At 39.1% G+C, this 20,466-nt stretch overlaps 1 protein-coding gene across 1 annotated transcript in view; it reads right to left on the reverse strand.

Moving 5' to 3' along the window:
• The window catches only part of CNST (consortin, connexin sorting protein), a 105,811-nt gene that overhangs the window by 62,214 nt on the left and 23,131 nt on the right, over nucleotides 1–20,466 (reverse strand). Inside the window, exon 2 of the mRNA XM_032862871.1 lies at nucleotides 2,849–3,277. Within this exon, the coding sequence (XP_032718762.1) occupies nucleotides 2,849–3,227 (379 nt within the window). The 5' untranslated portion in view covers nucleotides 3,228–3,277. The remainder of the gene's footprint in view (nucleotides 1–2,848; nucleotides 3,278–20,466) is intronic.

Here is a 20,466-nt window from a genome sequence, read left to right on the forward strand (position 1 = left end):
TATAAAGAAAGTGGATTAGTGGGACGCCTGGGTGGCTCAGTTGGTTGGACGACTGCCTTCGGCTCAGGTCATGATCCCGGGGTCCCGGGATCGAGTCCCGCATCGGGCTCCCGGCTCCATGGGGAGTCTGCTTCTCCCTCTGACCTTCTCCTCACTCATGCTCTCTCTCACTGTCTCTCTCTCAAATAAATAAATAAAATCTTTTTAAAAAAAAAAGTGGATTAGTGGTTGCCTAGGGCTGGCATGGCTCAGTGGAAAATGGGGTGTGACCACTAATAGGTATGGGTTTCTTTGTATGATGAATGATGAAAACGTTCTAAAATTGACTGTGGTAATGATTATACAGCTCTGGGAATGTACTAAAAATCAGTGAATTGTACATACTAAGTAGGTGAAGTATATGGTATGTGAATATCTCAATAAAGCTCTTAAAAAAATTAGTGGGGGAGAGGAAGGGCCAAGGGAGTGGGTGAGAGGAAATCTCCAGCCCACTCCATACCCAGTGGGAAGCCTGACACAGGGCTTGATCTCAAGACCCTGAGATCATGACCTGTGCCAAAATCAAGTGTCAGATGCTTAACTGACTGAGCCATCCAGAAGCCCAAGAGGTTAAAAATATATAGGCTAATTTTCATTCCTTTTTAGGATATTTACTTAAAGCTATGACAGATTCAACTATAGTGAAAACCTGATGTAATGCAGCTTAAAACCCTGCTTAGCTGACTATATTACAGGGATTCAACTCTCTACAGGAAACAAAGTCTCATAACAAAGACAACTGGACTTCTGTGAGGCGGAGTTCAAGGTTTTAGCAGGTTTAGAGAAGTGCTGCCTCCAGAAAGCCTGTAAATAATGACAGGTCTCCTAATACTATTCTTCTACTTCTTTTTCCAGCACTAGCTTTTGGATATACAAAAAATTATTACAAATTAAACTAGGTAAAGAGGCATAAGAGTAAATAAATTCACCTTAATAGGGGCACCTGGGTGGCTCAGAGGTTTGAGCATCTGCCTTCAACTCGGGTCATGGTCTCAGGGTCCTAGGATCCAGCCCTGCTTCGGACTCCCTGCTCAGCAGGGAGTCTGCTTCCCCGTCCCTCTCTGCCTGCCTCTCTGCCTACTTGTAATCTCTCTCTGTCAAATAAATAAATAAAATCTTCAAAAAAAATTCACCTTAATATATATATTTAAAAAGTGTTGAGAGAGCACCTATCTATAAAAAACTTATTTCTGGGCTGGAATTGAGTATCACACTTTATATATCATTTCACATTTGAAAATTAGGGGATAGTAATTCTACACATACCTACTCACTAGATAATAAATATAGAAAAACTTCAAATAATATAATCATGCCTAGGGAAAATGAAATAAGTCCATGGAAGGAAGGAATAAAGGGAGCTACGACCGACCCATATACATATGCAACTGGGTCTCTGTTCCTCAAAACATCAAAAGAACACATTAGAGAGGCACAGTCAAATTGCTCTTGAATTATAGTCATTGGATAAATCAATTTATGTACAAATAGCACTACATACATCATCTGTTTATCTTAGATCTTTTGAGAAAAGGCTCTCATATCTCTTTTCAAAATTTATTTTAATTTCCTTTAAGCAAACTAAGGAAAAGCAAAGATGAAAAGATCAGTTAACTGGAAAACCTAATTATGAACTACATTAAAAAGTTATCAAGTCACTTTATCGAATAAAGAAGGATAAATTTGTACAAACTACAAACTTTCATCTTTAACTCCAAATTTAAAATAAATAAATAAATAAACAGGGTATGGAGAGATCAACTGTATCTCTAAGCAGCCAAAGAAGCAGAAGATGAGGAGACACTCCCCTTCGTTCTCTTAAGCCTCACGCAGAGACTGCTGGCTTAGGTAAGCTGGTGTTACACTACAGAGTCCCGGCCTTGGACGTGCTGGAATAATCCAGTCCCACATGTTCCTGATGGAAAATAACCAGAGATGGTCTTTTTCCCATGGGTGCCCTATGATTCAGGGGAAAAAAGTCTATAGCTCCAAACTTTAACTGCCAAACAATATACCAAATGAGAAATACTCTGCAAAAAAAGGAAAAGGAAAAGAAAAAGAAAATACTCCGAATTAGTTTGTAACCCAAGTGATAGAGACAATGAAAGCTAGAAGTCTTATTCAACACTGATATAAAATGTCTATCAATATATGTTAACACCTATTATTCACTTACTAAGGGAGTTGGAAAGATCCTGTAAAGAATTTAAAACTGTACCAGCACCTCATGCTCTCTCTCTCTCAAAATAAAGAAAAAGTTACGAGATCAAGCCCTGTATCAGGCTCCATGCTGAGAGTGGAGTCTGCTTGAGATTCTCTCTCTCCCTCTGCCTCTGCCCTTCCCCTTGCTCTCTCTTTCTCAAATAAAAAGTAAAATAAAATAACAACTATATCAGCACAAAAACTCACAGATGAGAGATCAAAGCCACGGTGATGACAGAAGGAAATTTTTAGGGCTGATACTGGTAGAAAATGGTCTGATTTATAAAGGAAGAAGACTATATATACTTAAAATACCTTGTGTGAAAACATGTACAAATAACTTCAATTTCAGCGTGTTTATTTTGGCAAATTACTGGGAATCACCATAAAGAAGCGGCTGAATAAATCACGCACACCCAAGTGGGGGGACACTGGAAAGCTGTCATGTGTGTCATACGACACACAGCTGGATCTTCACATGCTGGAGAAGTGGCTCCAGAGTATATCAAGAGACATGAAGCAAGATGCAGGACAGTATGGCATATGGGACGAGAAGACAGTGTATTTTTAGGTAAAGAATAGTATGCAAAATAATTTTTAAAAATACCTTGCGGTATCTTCTTCATCGGACCTCTTTTGGTTCTTGGGCTTCTTTTTCCAGGTGCTTTTTTGTCCTTTCCCACGAGGGCCTGCCCATCCCTGGGGCTTTCCCCAGGAGCGTTCTCCGAGCTCTCGAACGCAGCCACCTCATTGCTGGGGGGGCAGTTGTCGTTATTGTTGAGACTGTCCTGGGCGAGCACGTCAGGTCTGCCCATGGCGCTGGCAGCACTGCTCAGATGCTCCTGCCCATCCCCATCCAGTTGATTTTCATTTTCATCCGATGCAGAAGGCAAGTGTGTCACTATGCTTCCCCTGCCGTCACCAGGATGACACCCATCTTGTGACTCTATCTGCAGATTATCTGTAGGAGTTCCGCTGTCATCCATCAGAGCATCTTCTGTGGGACCATTTACATTTCAGTCAAGTCCTTCCATGTCTACAAAGACAGAAAGAAAAAAGCTACTTCACCTCTGGATCCTCGGTGATCTTTAGATTTCCTTTTCTCTTGGGTTGTCTTACTGTAATTAGGGAAAGGATGGAAATGACTGATGCTCATTCCTTCTATTTCCTCCCCACTCACAAGCCCACCCAACCTCACCGGGTTCTGGCTTGAATACAGCAGTGCTCAACCCTCGCTGTGTGTTTATTACCTGAAGAGCCTGTCCAGCACAGAGCCCTGCTACCTGTCTGGTTTTTTTTTAAGTTCTTTTTTTTTTTTTTTTTTTTTTTTTTTTTTTAAGATTTTATTTAGTTGTTTATTTGACAGACAGAGATCACAAGTAGGCAGAGAGGCAGGCAGAGAGAGGGAGAGGAGGAAGCAGGCTCCCCGCTGAGCAGAGAGCCCGATGCGGGGCTCGATCCCAGGACTCTGGGATCATGACCTGAGCCGAAGGCAGAGGCTTTAACCCACTGAGCCACCCAGGCGCCCCTTTTTTTAAGTTCTTTAAGTTATTTTACTGTGTACCATGGAACCATGGCCTTAATGAAAGAAATTACTCATTAATCAGGCTATCTGGTAAAATCAACCACTCTTTTTATCGCTGGACACTTACCAGACAAATGAAAGTTGTATAAGTCCTTTGGCTGAACAGCAGCAATATTTGCAAACAAACACATTTACAGACATTTTTAAAAATAAATGGAAAGATGGGCACCTGGGTGGCTCAGCTGGTTAAGCAACTGCCTTCAGCTCAGGTCATGATCCTGGAGTCCCGGGATCAAGTCCTGCATTGGGCTCCCAGCTCCATGGGGAATCTGCTTCTCCCTCTGACCTTCTCCCCTCTCATACTCTCTCTTTCATTCTCTCAATCATTCTCTCTCTCTCAAATAAATAAATAAAATCTTTAAAAGAAATAAATGGAAAGAAGGTATGTAGAAAATTCAGGTAGTAAATGGTAATATTCTATTCTCATTATATCATTTACTTCCTAAAAATAAACCCTGGAAAGTACCTTAGAATTGTCAGCAAATTCTTTTTATAAAATTAAAAAAAAAAACAACAACCCAGGGCCATGATTAACTCTATACACTAGTTTAGACTTGGAAAATCTAAATCTGCTCCAAGGATCCTTCTAAAAATAGAGAAAATAGAGTAAAAATAGAGAAAAATAGTAAAATAGTAAAAATAGAGAAAATAGATTCTAAGCCTTTTATCAGACATGTTTTGTCCCCTCTATCATCCAAAAGTATATTACATTTTAAGGGAAATGATGTCAGCAAGATCTTGAAATTTTCTGCTTGCCAATTATAATTTGGGGTTTGAATCAAACATACTATTTCAGTAATCTGAGAAAAATTTTAGTGACTTTCTAAATTCTTCAAATTAATAGAAATGCTTATTTGGTGTTTAGAAACATGTAAATAAAGTATAATTCTTTTAAAACATGAAAACGAAGTACAAAATAAAACATTAGCTCTACACTGGTTGTATCATATGTTTTTAACGTATTTTACAACTGGAATATTTTATTTGATTCAGACCTAAATGTACTGGTTGGCAGCCTGGGTGGCTCAGTTGTTTAAGCATCTTCCTTCAGCTCAGGTCATGATACCAGGGTCTTAGGACCTAGCCCCACATCAGACTCCCTGCTTGGCAGGAAGCCTGCTTCTCCCTTTTCCCCCTCCCACTCCCTGTGCTTATGTTCCCTGTCTTGCTGTGTCTCTCCCTGTCAAATAAATAAATAAAATCTTAAAAAAAAAAAAAAGTACTGGTTGGCAAACATAAAAATATCTAAATTTGGATGGCAACAATTTCCTTTACCACATATATATATTAACTTGGTTTTAGCCCTAATATAAAATCTAAATAGAATATAATTTTTAATTTAAAAAGTTATTATTTTAATGAAGGGTTTTTGAGATTACTATCACGAGAGAACCCAAGCTCACATGACTTATAAAATGTATGCGGCTAAAATAGACAAAGATCAATAGAACAGGATAGGGAGCCCAGAAACAAACCCACAGTGATATGGTCAATTGATCTATGACAAAGGAGACCAGAATATACAGTGTGGAGAAGGCAACCTCTTCAATAAGTGGTGGGGAAAACCAAACAGTCACATACTAAAGAAACTACACCACTTTCTCATATCAAATATACAGAAAAATAAACTCTAAGTGGATTAAAAAGACCTCAATTTGAGACCTTAAAGCATAAAACTCCTAGAAGAAAACATCACCAGTGTATTCTTGGACACTGGCCTTAGCATCACCTTTCTAGATATATCTCCACAGATGAGGGAAACAAAAACAAAATAAACTGTTGGGTCTACATCAAAATAAAAAGCTTTTGCAAGTGAAGGAAGCCAACTAAATAACATGGCAACCTACAGAATAGGAGAGGATATCAGCAGATGCTATACCCAATAAGGGATTAGTATCCAAAATATATAGAGAACTTACACAACTCAAGACCAAAACCCCCAAAAATCTGATTTAAAAATGGGCAGAGTACCCGAATAGACATTCTGCCAAAAACAAACAAAACAAAAAACAAAAATCACACAGATGGCCAACAAAACATGAAAGGATGCTCAATCTCACTCATCATCAGGGGATGCAAATCAAAACCACAATAAGATATCACTTCACACCAGTCAGAATGTCTAAGATCAGAGAGATAAGAAATAACAAGTGTTAGCAAGAATGTGGAGGAAAGGGGAGCCCTTGTGCATTGCTGGTGGGAATGCAAACTGGTACAGCCACTCTGGAAAACAGTATGGAGTTTCCTCAAAAAATTAAAAAACAGAAATACCAGATGATCTAGTAATTCCACTGCTAAGTATTTACCTAAGAAAACAAAAACACTAACTTGAAAAGATAAATACACTGCCAATATCACAGCATTGTTTACAGTAGCCAAGTATGGAAGCAACCTAAGAATCCACTGATCGACAAATGGATAAAGAGCATGTAGTAATATATACATGTAATAATACTTAGCCACTAAAAAGAATGAAATCTTCCATTAGGGACAACGTGGGTGGACAGAGTATCATGCTAAGTAAAATGAGTCAGAGAAAGATCAATATATGATTTGACTTATACGTGGAGTCTAAAAACCAAACCAACCAACCAATCAGCAACAACAAAAAACCAGAATCATAAATACAGAGAACAAATTGTTGGTTGCTGGAAGGGAGGGGCTGGGGGTAGGGGTGAAAATGGTACAGGTGATTAAGAGGTGCAAACTTTCAGTTTAAATGACTGACAGGGATGAAAAGTGCAGCATACGGGATATAGTGAATAATATTGTAATAACCTTGTGGTGACAGATGGTAATTACAGTCCAGCAATAACAAATAGAACTGGAGACCATTACATTGTATACATGAAACTAATGTAACATTTTATGTCAACTATACTTCAATAAATCAATAACCAAGTAAACAAATAAAGTGCATATAGCTAATATGGTGGAAACTACACAAATGTCCACTAACAGATGAGTAGATAAACAAAATGCAGTATATTCACACCAGGGAAGTTCTGGAAGTTCAGGACGGAAGTTCTGATACATGCAAAAAATACGGAAGAGGGACGCCTGGGTGGCTCAGTTGGTTGGACGACTGCCTTCAGCTCAGGTCATGATCCCGGAGTCCCGGGATCGAGTCCCACATCGGGCTCCCAGCTCCATGGGGAGTCTGCTTCTCCCTCTGACCTTCTCCTCGCTCATGCTCTCTCTCACTGTCTCGCTCTCAAATAAATAAATAAAATCTTTAAAAAAAAAAAAAAAAAAAAAAATTTAAAAAAAAAAAAAATACGGAAGAACCTTGGCAGCATTATAGGTAGTGAAATTAGCCTGACACAAGAGGATGAAAACAGTATGATTCCACTTGCACAAAATTTCTACAATGGGCAGATTCATGGAGACAGAAAACAGACCGGAGGGGCAGAGGGCAGGAGATAAAAGGAAGTTCCTGCGTAATGGTTGCATTGTTTTTTGCTCAGGGTGATGGAAAAGGTTTGGAAATGCAGTGGTGATGGGTACACAGCAGCATTGGTGTCAGTAATACCACCGCATCATACAGTGAAAAACAGTTAAAATGGCATATGGTATGTATTCTTGATCACAGCAGTGAAAAGAAATTCAAGTGGCTATGCAGGGAAAAAGTCAGTCCTTAAAACTAGGAACAGCCTCGGCTGTCTTTTATAAACAATCAAGTTATATTCTTTTTTTTTTTTTAACATTTTATTCATTTATTTGAGAGTGTGTGTGCACATGTGCACATGCACTATGGGGGGAGGGGCAGAGGGACAGGGAGAAGAAGAAGCAGGTTCCCTGCTGAGCAGGGAGCCTGATGTGGGGCTCCATCCCAGGACCCTGGGTTCATAACCTGAGCTGAAGACAGACGCTTAACCTACTGAGCCACCCAAGCATCCTTATTCAAGTTACATGCTGACATGCATCTGAAAGTACGAAGTGTACCTGAGAGATACACGGGTCACATGCCAAGGAGGAAGTGGGAGGCAGAGAGCCCCAAACCATTACACTTCTCTCTTGCTGAATCTTCATCACGCAGTAGGAACTGTGACAGGCACTTCACATATCTCATATCTAACCCTCCAAGCAAGCCCTACATGGGAGGTACCCACACTGTGTTTCAGATGGAGAATCTCAGGCTTGGAGAGGCAAAAATACCTCGTTTAGGCTCATCTTTCTGGGAGGAAATGGAATTGGATCTGAAACCAGGTCCCCTCTCCTTAGATTCCTGGGCAGTACAGCACAGAGGCTGAGAACCCAGGCTAACCAAGGCTCGGATTCTGGCGCTGTCATCTAACAAACGGTGTGTGCAACCTTAGGGCAAGCTACCTACATCTCCAAGCTTCTGTTTTCTCATCTGTAAGTGGAGAACTAATGCACCCACCTCGAAAAGTCATTTGTGAGGCTCAGACAACATGGCAGGTAACACACGTGGGAGAGTGCTTGGCCTATACTGAATGCTCGGTGAAAGTCAGCCACCAGTGCTTCCTAAGAAACTTCACTGGTTGGTATTAAGCACCGGTAGGTTTTTTCGAGTAGGTCCAGAGCCTTACTGCAGTCTCAGAAACAGAGCATTTCCAGATTTCCCAGAAATGTTAGGTTCCTGATAATAAACTAATGTTAACCAGCCTTGTTTGAAAATGCTGAAATTTAATTTATAACGGGGGATATTTCATTTCGTTACTAGAATGCTTAAGCATCTGTTCTGGGCATCCTGTTTCAGATGATTAAGATATCTACAAATTAGTAATTAAGGCTTCTTGGTGAGTATAAAATTACAAATCACATTTCACAGCTTTGTTGAGTGTCATGTACCAGGCTCTGTGTTAGACTTTTCAGACCAAAGCTCTTACTGAATTTTCATAATTACCCTAGGCAGATAGGCAATTTTTAGTCCCATCATACTAATGAAGAAACCAAGTTTCCTATCTCATGAAGAGTCATTCAGCTAGTAAGTTTCTAAACTTCCCTCCTGCCACTTCTAAATGGAGTATGGACCCGCTATGATTCTGAGGCCATACTCCTCATTGTTATGCTCTAGGGACAATGGGGAGAAAGTAACGGAAAGAGTATTTCACTCCAGCTGTGGTACACCTCAATGAAGAAACTCCACCTACAGCAGAGGACACATGTCTAATGATCAAGAAGTTCAAATTCCTGGAAGTACTTCTCTCTTTCCCAAGATCCACACAAAATACCATTTCCTACATGGCCCACCTTCTTCTGTTGAGAACGCTTTTGGGCCCCAAGACATTTTGTCTCTCACCATTTTGTGATGATGATATATATAGTTTAATTCTCAAAAGGTCACTTTGTAAAGTACTTTCTGATACTAACTCTTACTCTAACATTTAATTTTTTCAAGGTGTCAACGTCCTGCAGGTATCCTTAGAGTGAACCTGCCCATCAGTCAAGGCCTGGCTCCAAAGCCTTTCCAATGGGGCTCCCTGAGGTCTCTATCCCAAAGACCCGGGCATAATGTCCTGCTCATTAGCATTCTGTACCACCACTGTCCTTCCCCAATACTGTTCTGTACTGTGTATTTTTGCACATGTGTCCTATGATATTTAAGCCACTTGAATGCCCATAACCCAGCCACAGAGAATTTTTATTCTTCACCACATCTAGCCCCGGGCCTTGTACTTAAGAGCTACAATGACCGCACAGCCCTGACTCTGGCATATTTTGTTTTTTTTAAAAGCATGGTAGTGAGTGCTGTTCAAGTTTCCAGCCTCTCATTTGAAAACAGCATTCCAAATATGTACACTGTGCAGAAGTTATTTGACATGTTGACTCTCTACAGTTGAGAATTTCAAGCAAACACATCTAAGTCAGGCTTAGTCAAAACTTAAAAAATAACAAAGCCCTGGAAGAAGCTTTAAATAAACCAATAATTTAGAGTAACAGACTAACAAAAAGAAATCTACATTTTGTCAAAAACATTCTCCTTCCCAGGTAAAATTAGAATTCATCTTTTGAAACATCTTAATGGATAACTGCTGAGATTAAACATCAGGTGTCACTCAAACAAAAAACTTAATCCATAGGTATTACTCAATTATTTTATTAAAGTCCTTTAAGGAGGGGCGCCTGGGTGACTCAGTTGGTTAAGCATCAGACTTTTTTTTTTTTTTTAGATTTTATTTATTTATTTGACAGACAGAGATCACAAGTAGGTAGAGAGGCAGGCAGAGGGGGCCAGGCGGTCGGGGGGGGGGGAAGCAGGCTCCCTGCTGAGCAGAGAGCTGATGCGGGGCTCAAACCCAGGACTCTGAGATCATGACTGGAGCCAAAACCAGAGGCTTGACCCCCTAAGCCACCCAGGAGCCCCAGCATCAGACTCTTGATTTCGGCTCTGGTCTTGATCTCAGGGTCCTGGGATCAAGCACCACGTCAGGCTTGCACTGGGTGTGCAGCCTGCTTAAGATTCTCTCTCCCTTTTCCTCTACCCCTTGTCCCAGCTCAAATTAAAAAAAAAAAAAAAATCCTTTAAGGATTTTTAAAATCCTTCAAGGAGATTTTGAGTGACATTTTTTTATAATCTATACAAATTAGGCTAAATACATACTTTCACTTAAAAAAAAAAAGTTATCTCTACACCTAATGTGGGTTTTGAACTCACCACCCTGAGATCAAGAGTCTCATGTTCCACTGACTCAGCCAGCCAGCCTCTCCCATACTTTCACTTTTGAAAGAGCCAGGATTTTTAAGAATTAAGATGCAACCCCAAGTTGAAATTCAATGACTTCAGAGTTAAACCAAAATTTTTTTATTATTATTATTTTTTAATATTTTACTTATTTGACAGACAGAGATCACAAGTAGGCAGAGAAGCAGGCAGAGAGAAAGGAAGGGAGCAGGCTCCCTGCTGAGCAGAGAGGCCAATGCGGGGCTCGATTCCAGCACCCTGGGATCATGACCTGAGCCGAAGGCAGAGGCCTTAACCCACTGAGCCACCCAGGCGCCCCAAGTTAAACCAAAATTTAAAGGAAGACATTTACCAAACCAACAAGGTATTCCATTAATCCCAAATTCAAATTTGGCTACTCCTGGTCAGCTCAGGATTGAGGACGGAAGTCATCATACTCATATGTTGTGTTTATTATGGGGATTACATATCTCACTTCACATTTTACCATTTTACTCATTACACATTTGAAAACACTTCTATCTCATTGCTAAATCCAAGATTTTCCATGGTTAATGCTTTGTTTAGACGTGTACCTGTCGGCAATGTTCAGTATATCAGCAATCACAAGTATGCCTCAGAGGAATGATTCTCAAAACTTTTGCAACCCAGAATAAGAAATTCATTTTTCATTGAGATCCTGTACACACAAAATATGTATATGTAACTGAAACATGGATTTTTATTTATACAGAGAAAGCAGTGTTCAAATAGAAGAAATTAACTGAAATCATGTGACTCTTAAGACCAAAACAACCCTGGGGCAGCTAAGCTGACTAAAGAAAGCATAATTTGTTCCATCTTCCCCAGTCCTCCCTTCCTTAATGGGGCTCATTTCAACACAGCTGACACATCTATGGGGCCTTTGAGTTCAAAACCCATTACATACATGCAGGGACAACTGGGTAGCTGAAGGTTAAGCTTCTACCTTGGGTCATGATCCCAAGGTTCTGGGATCAAGTCCCTCATCGGGCTCCCTGCTCAGGGAGGGAATCTGCTTCTCCCTGTGCTCCTCCCTGTCGCTCCCCACCCCCACTTGTGCTCATGTTCACGCCCTCTCTCTCTCTCAAATAAATAAAATCTTTCAAAAACCCCAAACCCATTACGTATATGGAAATGACAGGTCAAGAGCCTCACTGTGGGTATAGCCAAGCAGTGCAGACAGTCACCACACTCCTCTTTGCCCTCCTTCTTGGACATAAGTCTTACTTAAAGAAAAAAAAAAATACAAGCAAATCTCTAAACAGTATTAGCTCTCTCTGCCTGCCTCTCTACCTACTTGTGATCTCTGTCTGTCAAATAAATAAATAAAATCTTTTAAAAAAATAAAATAAATAAAAGTAAAATCTTTAAAATATATATATATTTTACACATAAAACTACACATTTTGTTCTAGAAAGATAATTTGTCCTAATATAATGGCAAGAGCAAAGAGTTCATTACAATCTTCCCTTAAGAGGCCTGACCAAATAGCATTATCTGAATAAAAATGCTGATTATTAACAGTAATCAACAGTTATTGAATATTCAGTAAGTTTCAGGAAGTATATCAGTCAAATATTTATATATATATATATATATATAATTTAATCCTCACACAGATCCTTCAAAGTACTTCTATAATTATATCCGTATTATAGAGAAGAAAACAGCAACAGAAAGATTAAATAAATAGGTCAAGGTCATATAGCTAGTACATGGCAAAATCAGGATTCAAACTCAAAGGTCCTGACTCCAGAGCCCATAACCTTAATTACTATCATCATTTTTATATCAATTTTAAAAATCAACTATTCTCAGAAGTATTTTTTGTAAACAACAAATTGCTAGCTTAAAGGAGATAGCAATACAAACAAGCTCTAGTATCTTGAAATGTTTCTCAGATATATAAAGTTTAGAAAATAGGTTAAGGCAAAAGAAAATAAAACCCACCAGTAAGACTACTTACTTGCTGTCTTCCTTAAAAATGACGAATTCTTTTCTTTAGGGTTATACGTTTATCTCTGTTAATCCCTGTTAGAGATCATCATCAAGAATCTGACATGTACCCCTGTACATAATGAATAATTTTTACAAGGCAGATGATAGATACCCGCTAAGCCAACATCACAGCTAAAGACGAAATAAAGGACAAGTCTCCAAACTTTGAAAGTGCACCCCTAACGAGAAGTGCCACACATGTTTGCCCATGGTGTATGGGCTTGTTTTTAACTTACATGGACATATACTGGGCTAATCTGTATGTATATATCCACTTTTAAATACACACGGAAATAAACACGCAGAAAGGACTGTGGAGTTCTACCTCTGGCAAGGGCTGACAAGCTCATTTCAGACAAACAGCCCTGCTGATAACAACCAGGAGCGCTGGCAGGAAGTTTCAAATCTCGAGGCCATAAGAGTGGAGCAGAGCTTTTAACAGACTTACAGACCTGGAGGAAAAACTCAAGTTCAAGGGCTTGCCAAGGAAACGGGAGCCTCCGGCTTTCAAATGGGACCGAAAGGGGCTCCTTGCTAGAAGAAAAGGTGAGGCTGAGATGGAGCAGCCTTCACAGGGACGGAAGCCCAACAGAGGTATCGTCGTTTCTGCTTGAATCAGGCTGACCTGCCCCAACATGGCTGCCTGCCAGCAACATTAGTTAAGTCCCCTCTGGAAGACGGAATCCAACAAAGGCTCAAATGACCTCCACACATTTTCAACCATAAGGCTCAGGGTATAACCTAAAATAACCAGGCATATAAGAGATTAAGATTTGACAAAAAAATTGGGAAAAAAGCAGTTAACAGAATAAGATTCAGAGGCAATCCATGCATTGGGAGTTAATGTACATGATCTTTAAGTATTATGAAATGTTGAAGGACTTACATGGGAAAGAGAGAAAATTTCAGAAGAGAATTAGAATTGGTAATATAATAGCAAAAGCAAATAGTTTAGTTTGCTAAAAAGCAAGTTAATCACAACAAATCACTAGATTTGATTTTTTAAAAGTCAAATATTCTATTAGATACTAGATCAGATATTCTAGATCTTAAGGACACAGTAATGGAAATTATTCCAGGTATGGAACTCAAGGGCATTTTGAGCCTTTAATCTTTATTAATTTCTAAAAGACTTCAGAATGAAAAAAGAGATAAGTGTGTGACAACTTCTGAATTCATTCAAAAATGGTGTCTAATAACTTCTTAATCAATTCCAGAAAATTTTTATTTAAATGTGTTAAAGGGAATTAAAAAAGAGTAACTTTGCCACCCTCTATTTCCTGTTGTTTAAATACAGTCACTGATATGCACGAGGCCTGGCTAGGCACACTGTACTATCACGAACAAAACTTTCCCTTTCAAATCAGCTTCTTGCCTTAAACTGATTTATGCATATTTCAGAATAGTTGACCAAATGTGAACTCATATTCCTAAACTTCGAAATTATAAGTACATTAACACGCATGTAAGATAACCAAATACTGTCTTTTCCACAAGCGCACCAACTATGTATGTGTCTGTGCCACCATCAAGCAACCTCGGTGGCAGAGGAGCTGATACGTCGCCAAAAGGTCCAGCTGCCTTGTTTGCTTGTTTCAAGTGTCCTCAATCTTTAGTAAATAAGTGTTATTTTTGAGTCCCAAGGTTTACTTTGCAGATCCTAAGACAACAGACAGAACTAGGGCTGAATTCAATGATAGCCATGGATAACACGGAATTACATTAAAAATATCTGTAATTAACTTCTAACAAATGAATAAATGCTGTGCTTTACTTTGCAGGGAGAGACAGCAAGACAAAAAGATCCTGGCAAATATCTAGAATAAAACCATTGCTCCAAATCCTTGAGCATTAGTTGGAAATCATTAAATCATTAAATGGATCAGTAGGGATCCATTGCAAAATTTGTAATTGGAGGAGGGACATGATCAGGTTTACATATGAGAGAAATCACTCATGTTGATCTTAAATAATATGAGCTTTCCTCTCTTTTAACAGGGTGAGACATGTATGGGCTGCTGATAGGACAGAAAGGGCCAGCTGAGAGGGAGCGGTTAAGGAGAACAGGAGAGACAGCAGAGACTGGGAGGTGGGATGGCATCCAGGACACAGGTGGGGCAAGTGCCCTTAAAGAGATGGGCCATGTTTCCCATTGTCAGGGAAGAACAGTGGGGGTCGAGGGAGTGGTTTACACTGGAGTTAAGTGAGAGACATTTGTAGTCCATAATGGATCTGTCTCAGGCAAATAGGGAGTAAAATATCTGCTGAAGGGGGAAACACAGAAAAGTTTAAAACAGCCCCTTGAAGACCATGGGGCTGCTGCTGCAAGCCCACTGAAATTCACTCCACTACAAAGCCAGTCCCCAGTTGGCTGCCTTCAAGTCATGGTGCAAGCAAGCCATAGAAGAGCAGCTAAAAGGAGATTCTCTTAACCGAACCTTCTACACAAGTGCAAAAGTATCAGTAGAAATGCTGGCATGTTCTCACTATAACAGAAACACACAGATTTCTTCAGTCTCTCTCAACACCAATTTTCATGAATGATTCTCTTTTTTCTATTCCGCACCACTCTGCCATTGTTCTTCCTGCCTCTTTATATGGATAAGAAAATGCAGTTTATAAAATCCTTGCCTCTGGCTGATTTCACTTAAAGCAAATGAATTCTTCAAATCCTGGCCTATATTGTGACTGTGCACAGACCAGCACCTCATCTCATCCCGTCCCTTAGAGCTCACAGATGGTATTCACTACACTTCCATGTTTGGCACAGTTTAGAGACACCAGAGTTCTAAAATTCCACCTCTTTTGATGAAGTCAGTTTCAAATTTCATCTTATTTCTTTGCAATTTCAGACTTCTCTGACACAGATACAAGAGGAAATTCTTGGAAGACGGTCAACATACTGATTTAGTGAATCAGCATACTTGAGTTCACATACTAGCTCTTTTCCTAGGATTTAAAGTTTCCTCTAAGATTCTTCCAAACTCCAACAACTGATGATTCTAGTTATTAGTTCCCAAGTCTTCTGTTACTTGTTTTTTACTGCTTCAAATCTAAAACAAATATCTCTTTCTGGGTCATTATTCTGTGAGCTATGATCACTAGTTAGCTACCTAAAAATTACAGCTCCGGGTAAACTCACACATTTTCTTCTGCCACCTTCATTGCCTATGTTTCCTTATCTTGAAAAACAGTGATGTAAGGTTGCCCTCTGAATGGGAATATGATACCCCTGCCCCACATCAGGAGAATACTGGTTCTGAACTGTTTACGAAACATACCTACTAATTCTTTGTTGTTATACACAGTGCTCTCTGTACCCAAAAGCACATTTGGCTGCTGCTGACATTTTAGTAGGACACAAAACAAAAAGCAAATAAATCTCCACATGGAGACTGAAGCTTGACCTCAGAAGTAGAGTGGTTTAACTGAGCTAGCCTGATGTTAATGTAATAGTAATTGTCTCTATGAATAAGATACGCTTACAAGAAAAAAAGATACACTTACTAGATACAGTGGGGAAAGACAGAGACAGATGAGATAGCATCGGGGAAGAGTTTATAATCTAAAGTTAGTACCCAAAATATAACAAGAACTCATACAACTCAATAGCAAAAATAAAATAAAATAAAACAAAACAAATATAATCTGATTTTAACATGGACAGAAGAGAGGCACCTGAGTAGGAAAGTCAGTTAAGCATCTGACTCTTGGTTTTGGCTCAGGTCATGATCTCAAGTTCCTTAGATTGAGCCCCTTGTCAGGCTCTGTGCTCAGCACGGAGCCTGCTTGAGTTTTTCTCTCTCCATCTGCCCCTCCCCCAGCTTAGTCTCAAATAAATAAATAAATAAATAAAATCTTAAAAAATCATACACAAAGATTTATGAAAGGCCAACAGGTACATAAAACGATGTGTAACATCAGTAGACATCACGGAACCGCAAATCAAAACCACCACTAGATATCATCTCATACCTGTTAGAATGGCCCTCATCAAAAAGACAAAAGATAACAAATGCTCATGAGGATGCGGAGAAAGGGGAACCCTCCTGCACTCTTGGTGGGAATGCAAACTGGACAGAAAACAGTACAGAGAATCCTCAAATAGTTAAAAACAGAACTACCATATGATTTAGCAGTTCCTCATCTGGGGATATATCCAAAGGAAATGCAAAACACTAACTTGAAATATATCTGCACCTTCATGTTCATAGCAGCATTTTTTATAATGGCTAAGATATGGAAACAACCTAAGTGTCCATCTATGGATGAATGGATAAAGAAACTATAGACACACACACATGCACACGCACACACACACACACAAACACAATGTCACATAATTCACCCTTAAAAACAAAAGGAAGGGGTGCCTGGGTCGCTCAGTGGGTCGGCTCAGGTCATGATCTCAGGGTCCTGGGATCAAGTCCCGCATCAGGCTCTCTGCTCAGCGGGGAGCCTGCTTACCCCTCCCTGCCTGCCTCTCTGCCTACTTGTGATCTCTCTCTCTCTGTCAAATAAATAAATAAAATCTTTTAAACAAATAAAAAAAATGTATATCAAAGAACAGTTTATCAAATAACACAACTAAAGGCCAAATTTATTAATATTATTTTGTGAAAGTGTGTAAGAAATGTAAAACCATAAAACCTGTTGTTCTCTTGAGAGTACAACAGAAAAAACAGTTCTTGAAACTGAGAGAATTGGTAAAAGGTGAAGTGTTATTTTATGAGCACTTTCCGAGGGAAATCCTAATACGGTCAGTTTTTAAGCACCGTTATTAATTTTTTTTTGGAGAGGGGAGAGGGCAGAAGGAGAGAGGGAATCTTAAGTAGGCTCCATGCCCAGCATAGAGCCCTACACAGGGCCCAATCTGAAGACCCTGAGATCATGTCCTGAGCTGAAATCAAGAGTCAGATGCTTAACAGACTGAGCCACTCAGGCGCCCCCATTATTTTTTATTTAGTCCTTCCATATCTCTGCCTTTCGGGCTCTTTCCATTTTATGTGCTTTTTTTCCCCTGAACAGGTTTTTCAGTAATTTACAATTCTACCACGTACAAAAATAGTATTTAAAATCTGTTTCATGATCTGCCCCAACAAAATCTAAAATGGATTTATTCATGTTATTCACACTAGCTCTTGTTTGATAACAAATTTCTATCAAAACAAAATCATCATGATTCTAGATTATTTCTATTATTCTTTCCCCTCTCCTATTTCTCTAGCCTGTCTTTTCTCTCACCATTATCTTTATTATTCTATTGGTGGGTAAGTTCTGAATTTTCTAACCTCAAAAAGGTTAGAGAAAAATACATTGTAAGATAGTGAACTGTTACTGACACTATGACCCCAAACCTCAGTCTCAGCATGAGACACTAGTTATGACCGACACTCTGTCTACAACTAATCTCCAAAGGGAAAAAAAGAAAAAAAAAAAAACTATGTATTTACTATGGGCTATGAAGAAGAAAGATATTTTGATATGGAAAGAGAATTCAACAAAACAGAAAAGAACATGCCACATATACCATTGAACCTTGAACAACACAGACTGGAACTGCATGGGTCCAATTATATGTAGATTTTTTTGATAAATAAATACAGTATAATAATGTAAATCTATTTTCTCTTCCTTACGATTTTCTCCATAACATTATCTTTTCCCTGGCATACTTTACTATAAAAATACAGTACATAATATATATCACATATGAAATATGTTAATTAATTAAGTTATTGGTATGGCTTCCTATCAATAGTAGACTATTAGCAAAAGTTCTTGGGGGAGTTAAAAGTTACACTCAAATTTTTTTGACTGTGCAGGGGTTGGCTTGAGGTACCAACCCCTGTACCTTAGTACCTTCAGTGGCTAATCTGTACCACTTAGCTAAATAATACTAACAGCTAACACTTATTAGGCAATTAGCATCCAACCAGAAACTGCATTTTAATTTTTTTAAGATTTATTTATTTGAGAGAGTGCTCGAGCAGGAGGGGGAGGGGGAAAGGGAGAAAGAGAGAGAGAGAATCTCAAGCAGGTTCTGCTGAGCATGGAGCCTGATGTGGGGCTCGATATACTAACCCTGAGATCCTGATTTGAGCTGAAACCAAGAGTTTGACGCTTAACCCACTGAGCCACTCAGGCGCCCCAGGCTTTGCATTTTATACACTAAGCACTGTACTTTATCTATTAGCTCATTTAATCCTCAGAATTGCCCAAGAAAAACGGAAAAATTACCCACTTTGCAGATGTAGAAATGGAAATAAAGAAGCTTAAGTAACTTGATCAAGGTCACAGAGCAAGTGACCAAGGCAGGAGACAAACCCAGATTTCACATCTCACACTTTACATCTCTAAGCTACAGCCTTCAAACAGAAGTTGTGCAGGGATAGTACATTGTAGAGGGGTGTGTGTCCTGGATGAATTAAAAATTCATTACCTTATAAATGAAGCAAAGTAGTACAGAAATTCATTAATTATTATCATGGGTAAGTGATAATACCATAACTTTTTTGGCTCTGATTTGCATTTAAGGATAACCTGAATTTGTGACTAAGTATAGAATGAAAAGTTAGAAAGAGTCTTCAACCGTATCCCTCCACCATCTGTGCACATTAAATAATCATTTGACAAACTCAACAGATAGCTTTTCCTTTTATAATTTCAATTTGCATCAAAAGATCACTCAGCTATTACATTTGGGGTGTGTGTGTGTGTGTGTGTGTGTGTGTGTGTAATGGAATATTATTCAGCCATAAAAAGGATGAAATCTTGCCATTTGCAATGACATGGATGGAGCTAGAATACAATCCTAAAGGAAAAAGGTCAGTCAGAAAAAGAGAAATATCATACGATTTTACTCATATGTGGGATTTAAGAAAGAAAACAAGTGAGCAAAAGGGAAAAAAGAAAAGAGAGAAAGGCAGACCAAGAAATAGACTCTGAAGTATAGAGACCACACCAACAATCACCAGTGGGAGGTTGGTGAGAGACAGGTGAACTAGGTGATGGGGATTAAGGAATGTACTTGCGATGAGCACTGTGTACTGTATGGAAGTGCTGAATCACTATATTATTCACTTGAAACTAATATAACGCTGTATGCTAACTAACTGGAATTTAAATTAAAAAAATTTAAAAAATCATTCAACTATTACAATTCTAAAAAATTAAAGCAATTAAATTAAACTTAATACCAATAATTAAAGTGCTATTTTTATATGTGATCTTCAATAATTTAAATAAAGCCACAGTTATAATTAGTATAGGGGGAAAGAAGACCAACAAACCCTCCATAATGATGGAGACTAGAATAAATCCTGTGATCTTGGATTGGAATTAGTGGGATCACATGAACTCATAGTTTTCAAGATGAGATACAGAAATAAATACATATATATAAATAATATTGCCTAGTTTTGTGCATTGAAAAAAATCTAGAACCAATGACTCAGTGCCACTGAATATACATAGCTCCCAGATCTGTTTTGTTGTTGTTTTTTATTTTATTTTATTTTATTTTATTTTATTTATTTGACAGAGGGAGAGATCACAAGTAAGCACAGGGGTAGGCAGAGAGGGGGAAGCAGGCTCCCCGCTGAGCAGAGAGCCCAATGTGGGGCTTGATCCTAGGACCCTGAGATCATGACCTGAACCGAAGGCAGAGACTTAACCCACTGAGCAACCCAGGCACCCCCCAGATCTCGGGTTTTAAAGACCATCCTCAGGGCGCCTGGGTGGCTCAGTTGGTTAAACATCTGCCTTCAGTTCAGGTCATGATCTCACAGTCCTGGGGCCAAGCCCTGCATCAGGCTCCGTGCTCAGCAGGAAGCCTGCTTCTCCCTCTCCCACTCCCCCTGCTTGTGTTCCCTCTCTTGCTGTCACTCTCTGTCAAAAAAAATCTTTAAAAATAATAATAATTAAAAAAAATAAAGCTCACCTCCACCAAAAGGAACCATTGATCTTTTA

Source organism: Lontra canadensis, unplaced genomic scaffold (genome assembly GCF_010015895.1).
Source record: "Lontra canadensis isolate GAN:19392208 unplaced genomic scaffold, GSC_riverotter_1.0 scaffold24, whole genome shotgun sequence".
Lineage (NCBI taxonomy): Eukaryota > Metazoa > Chordata > Mammalia > Carnivora > Mustelidae > Lontra > Lontra canadensis.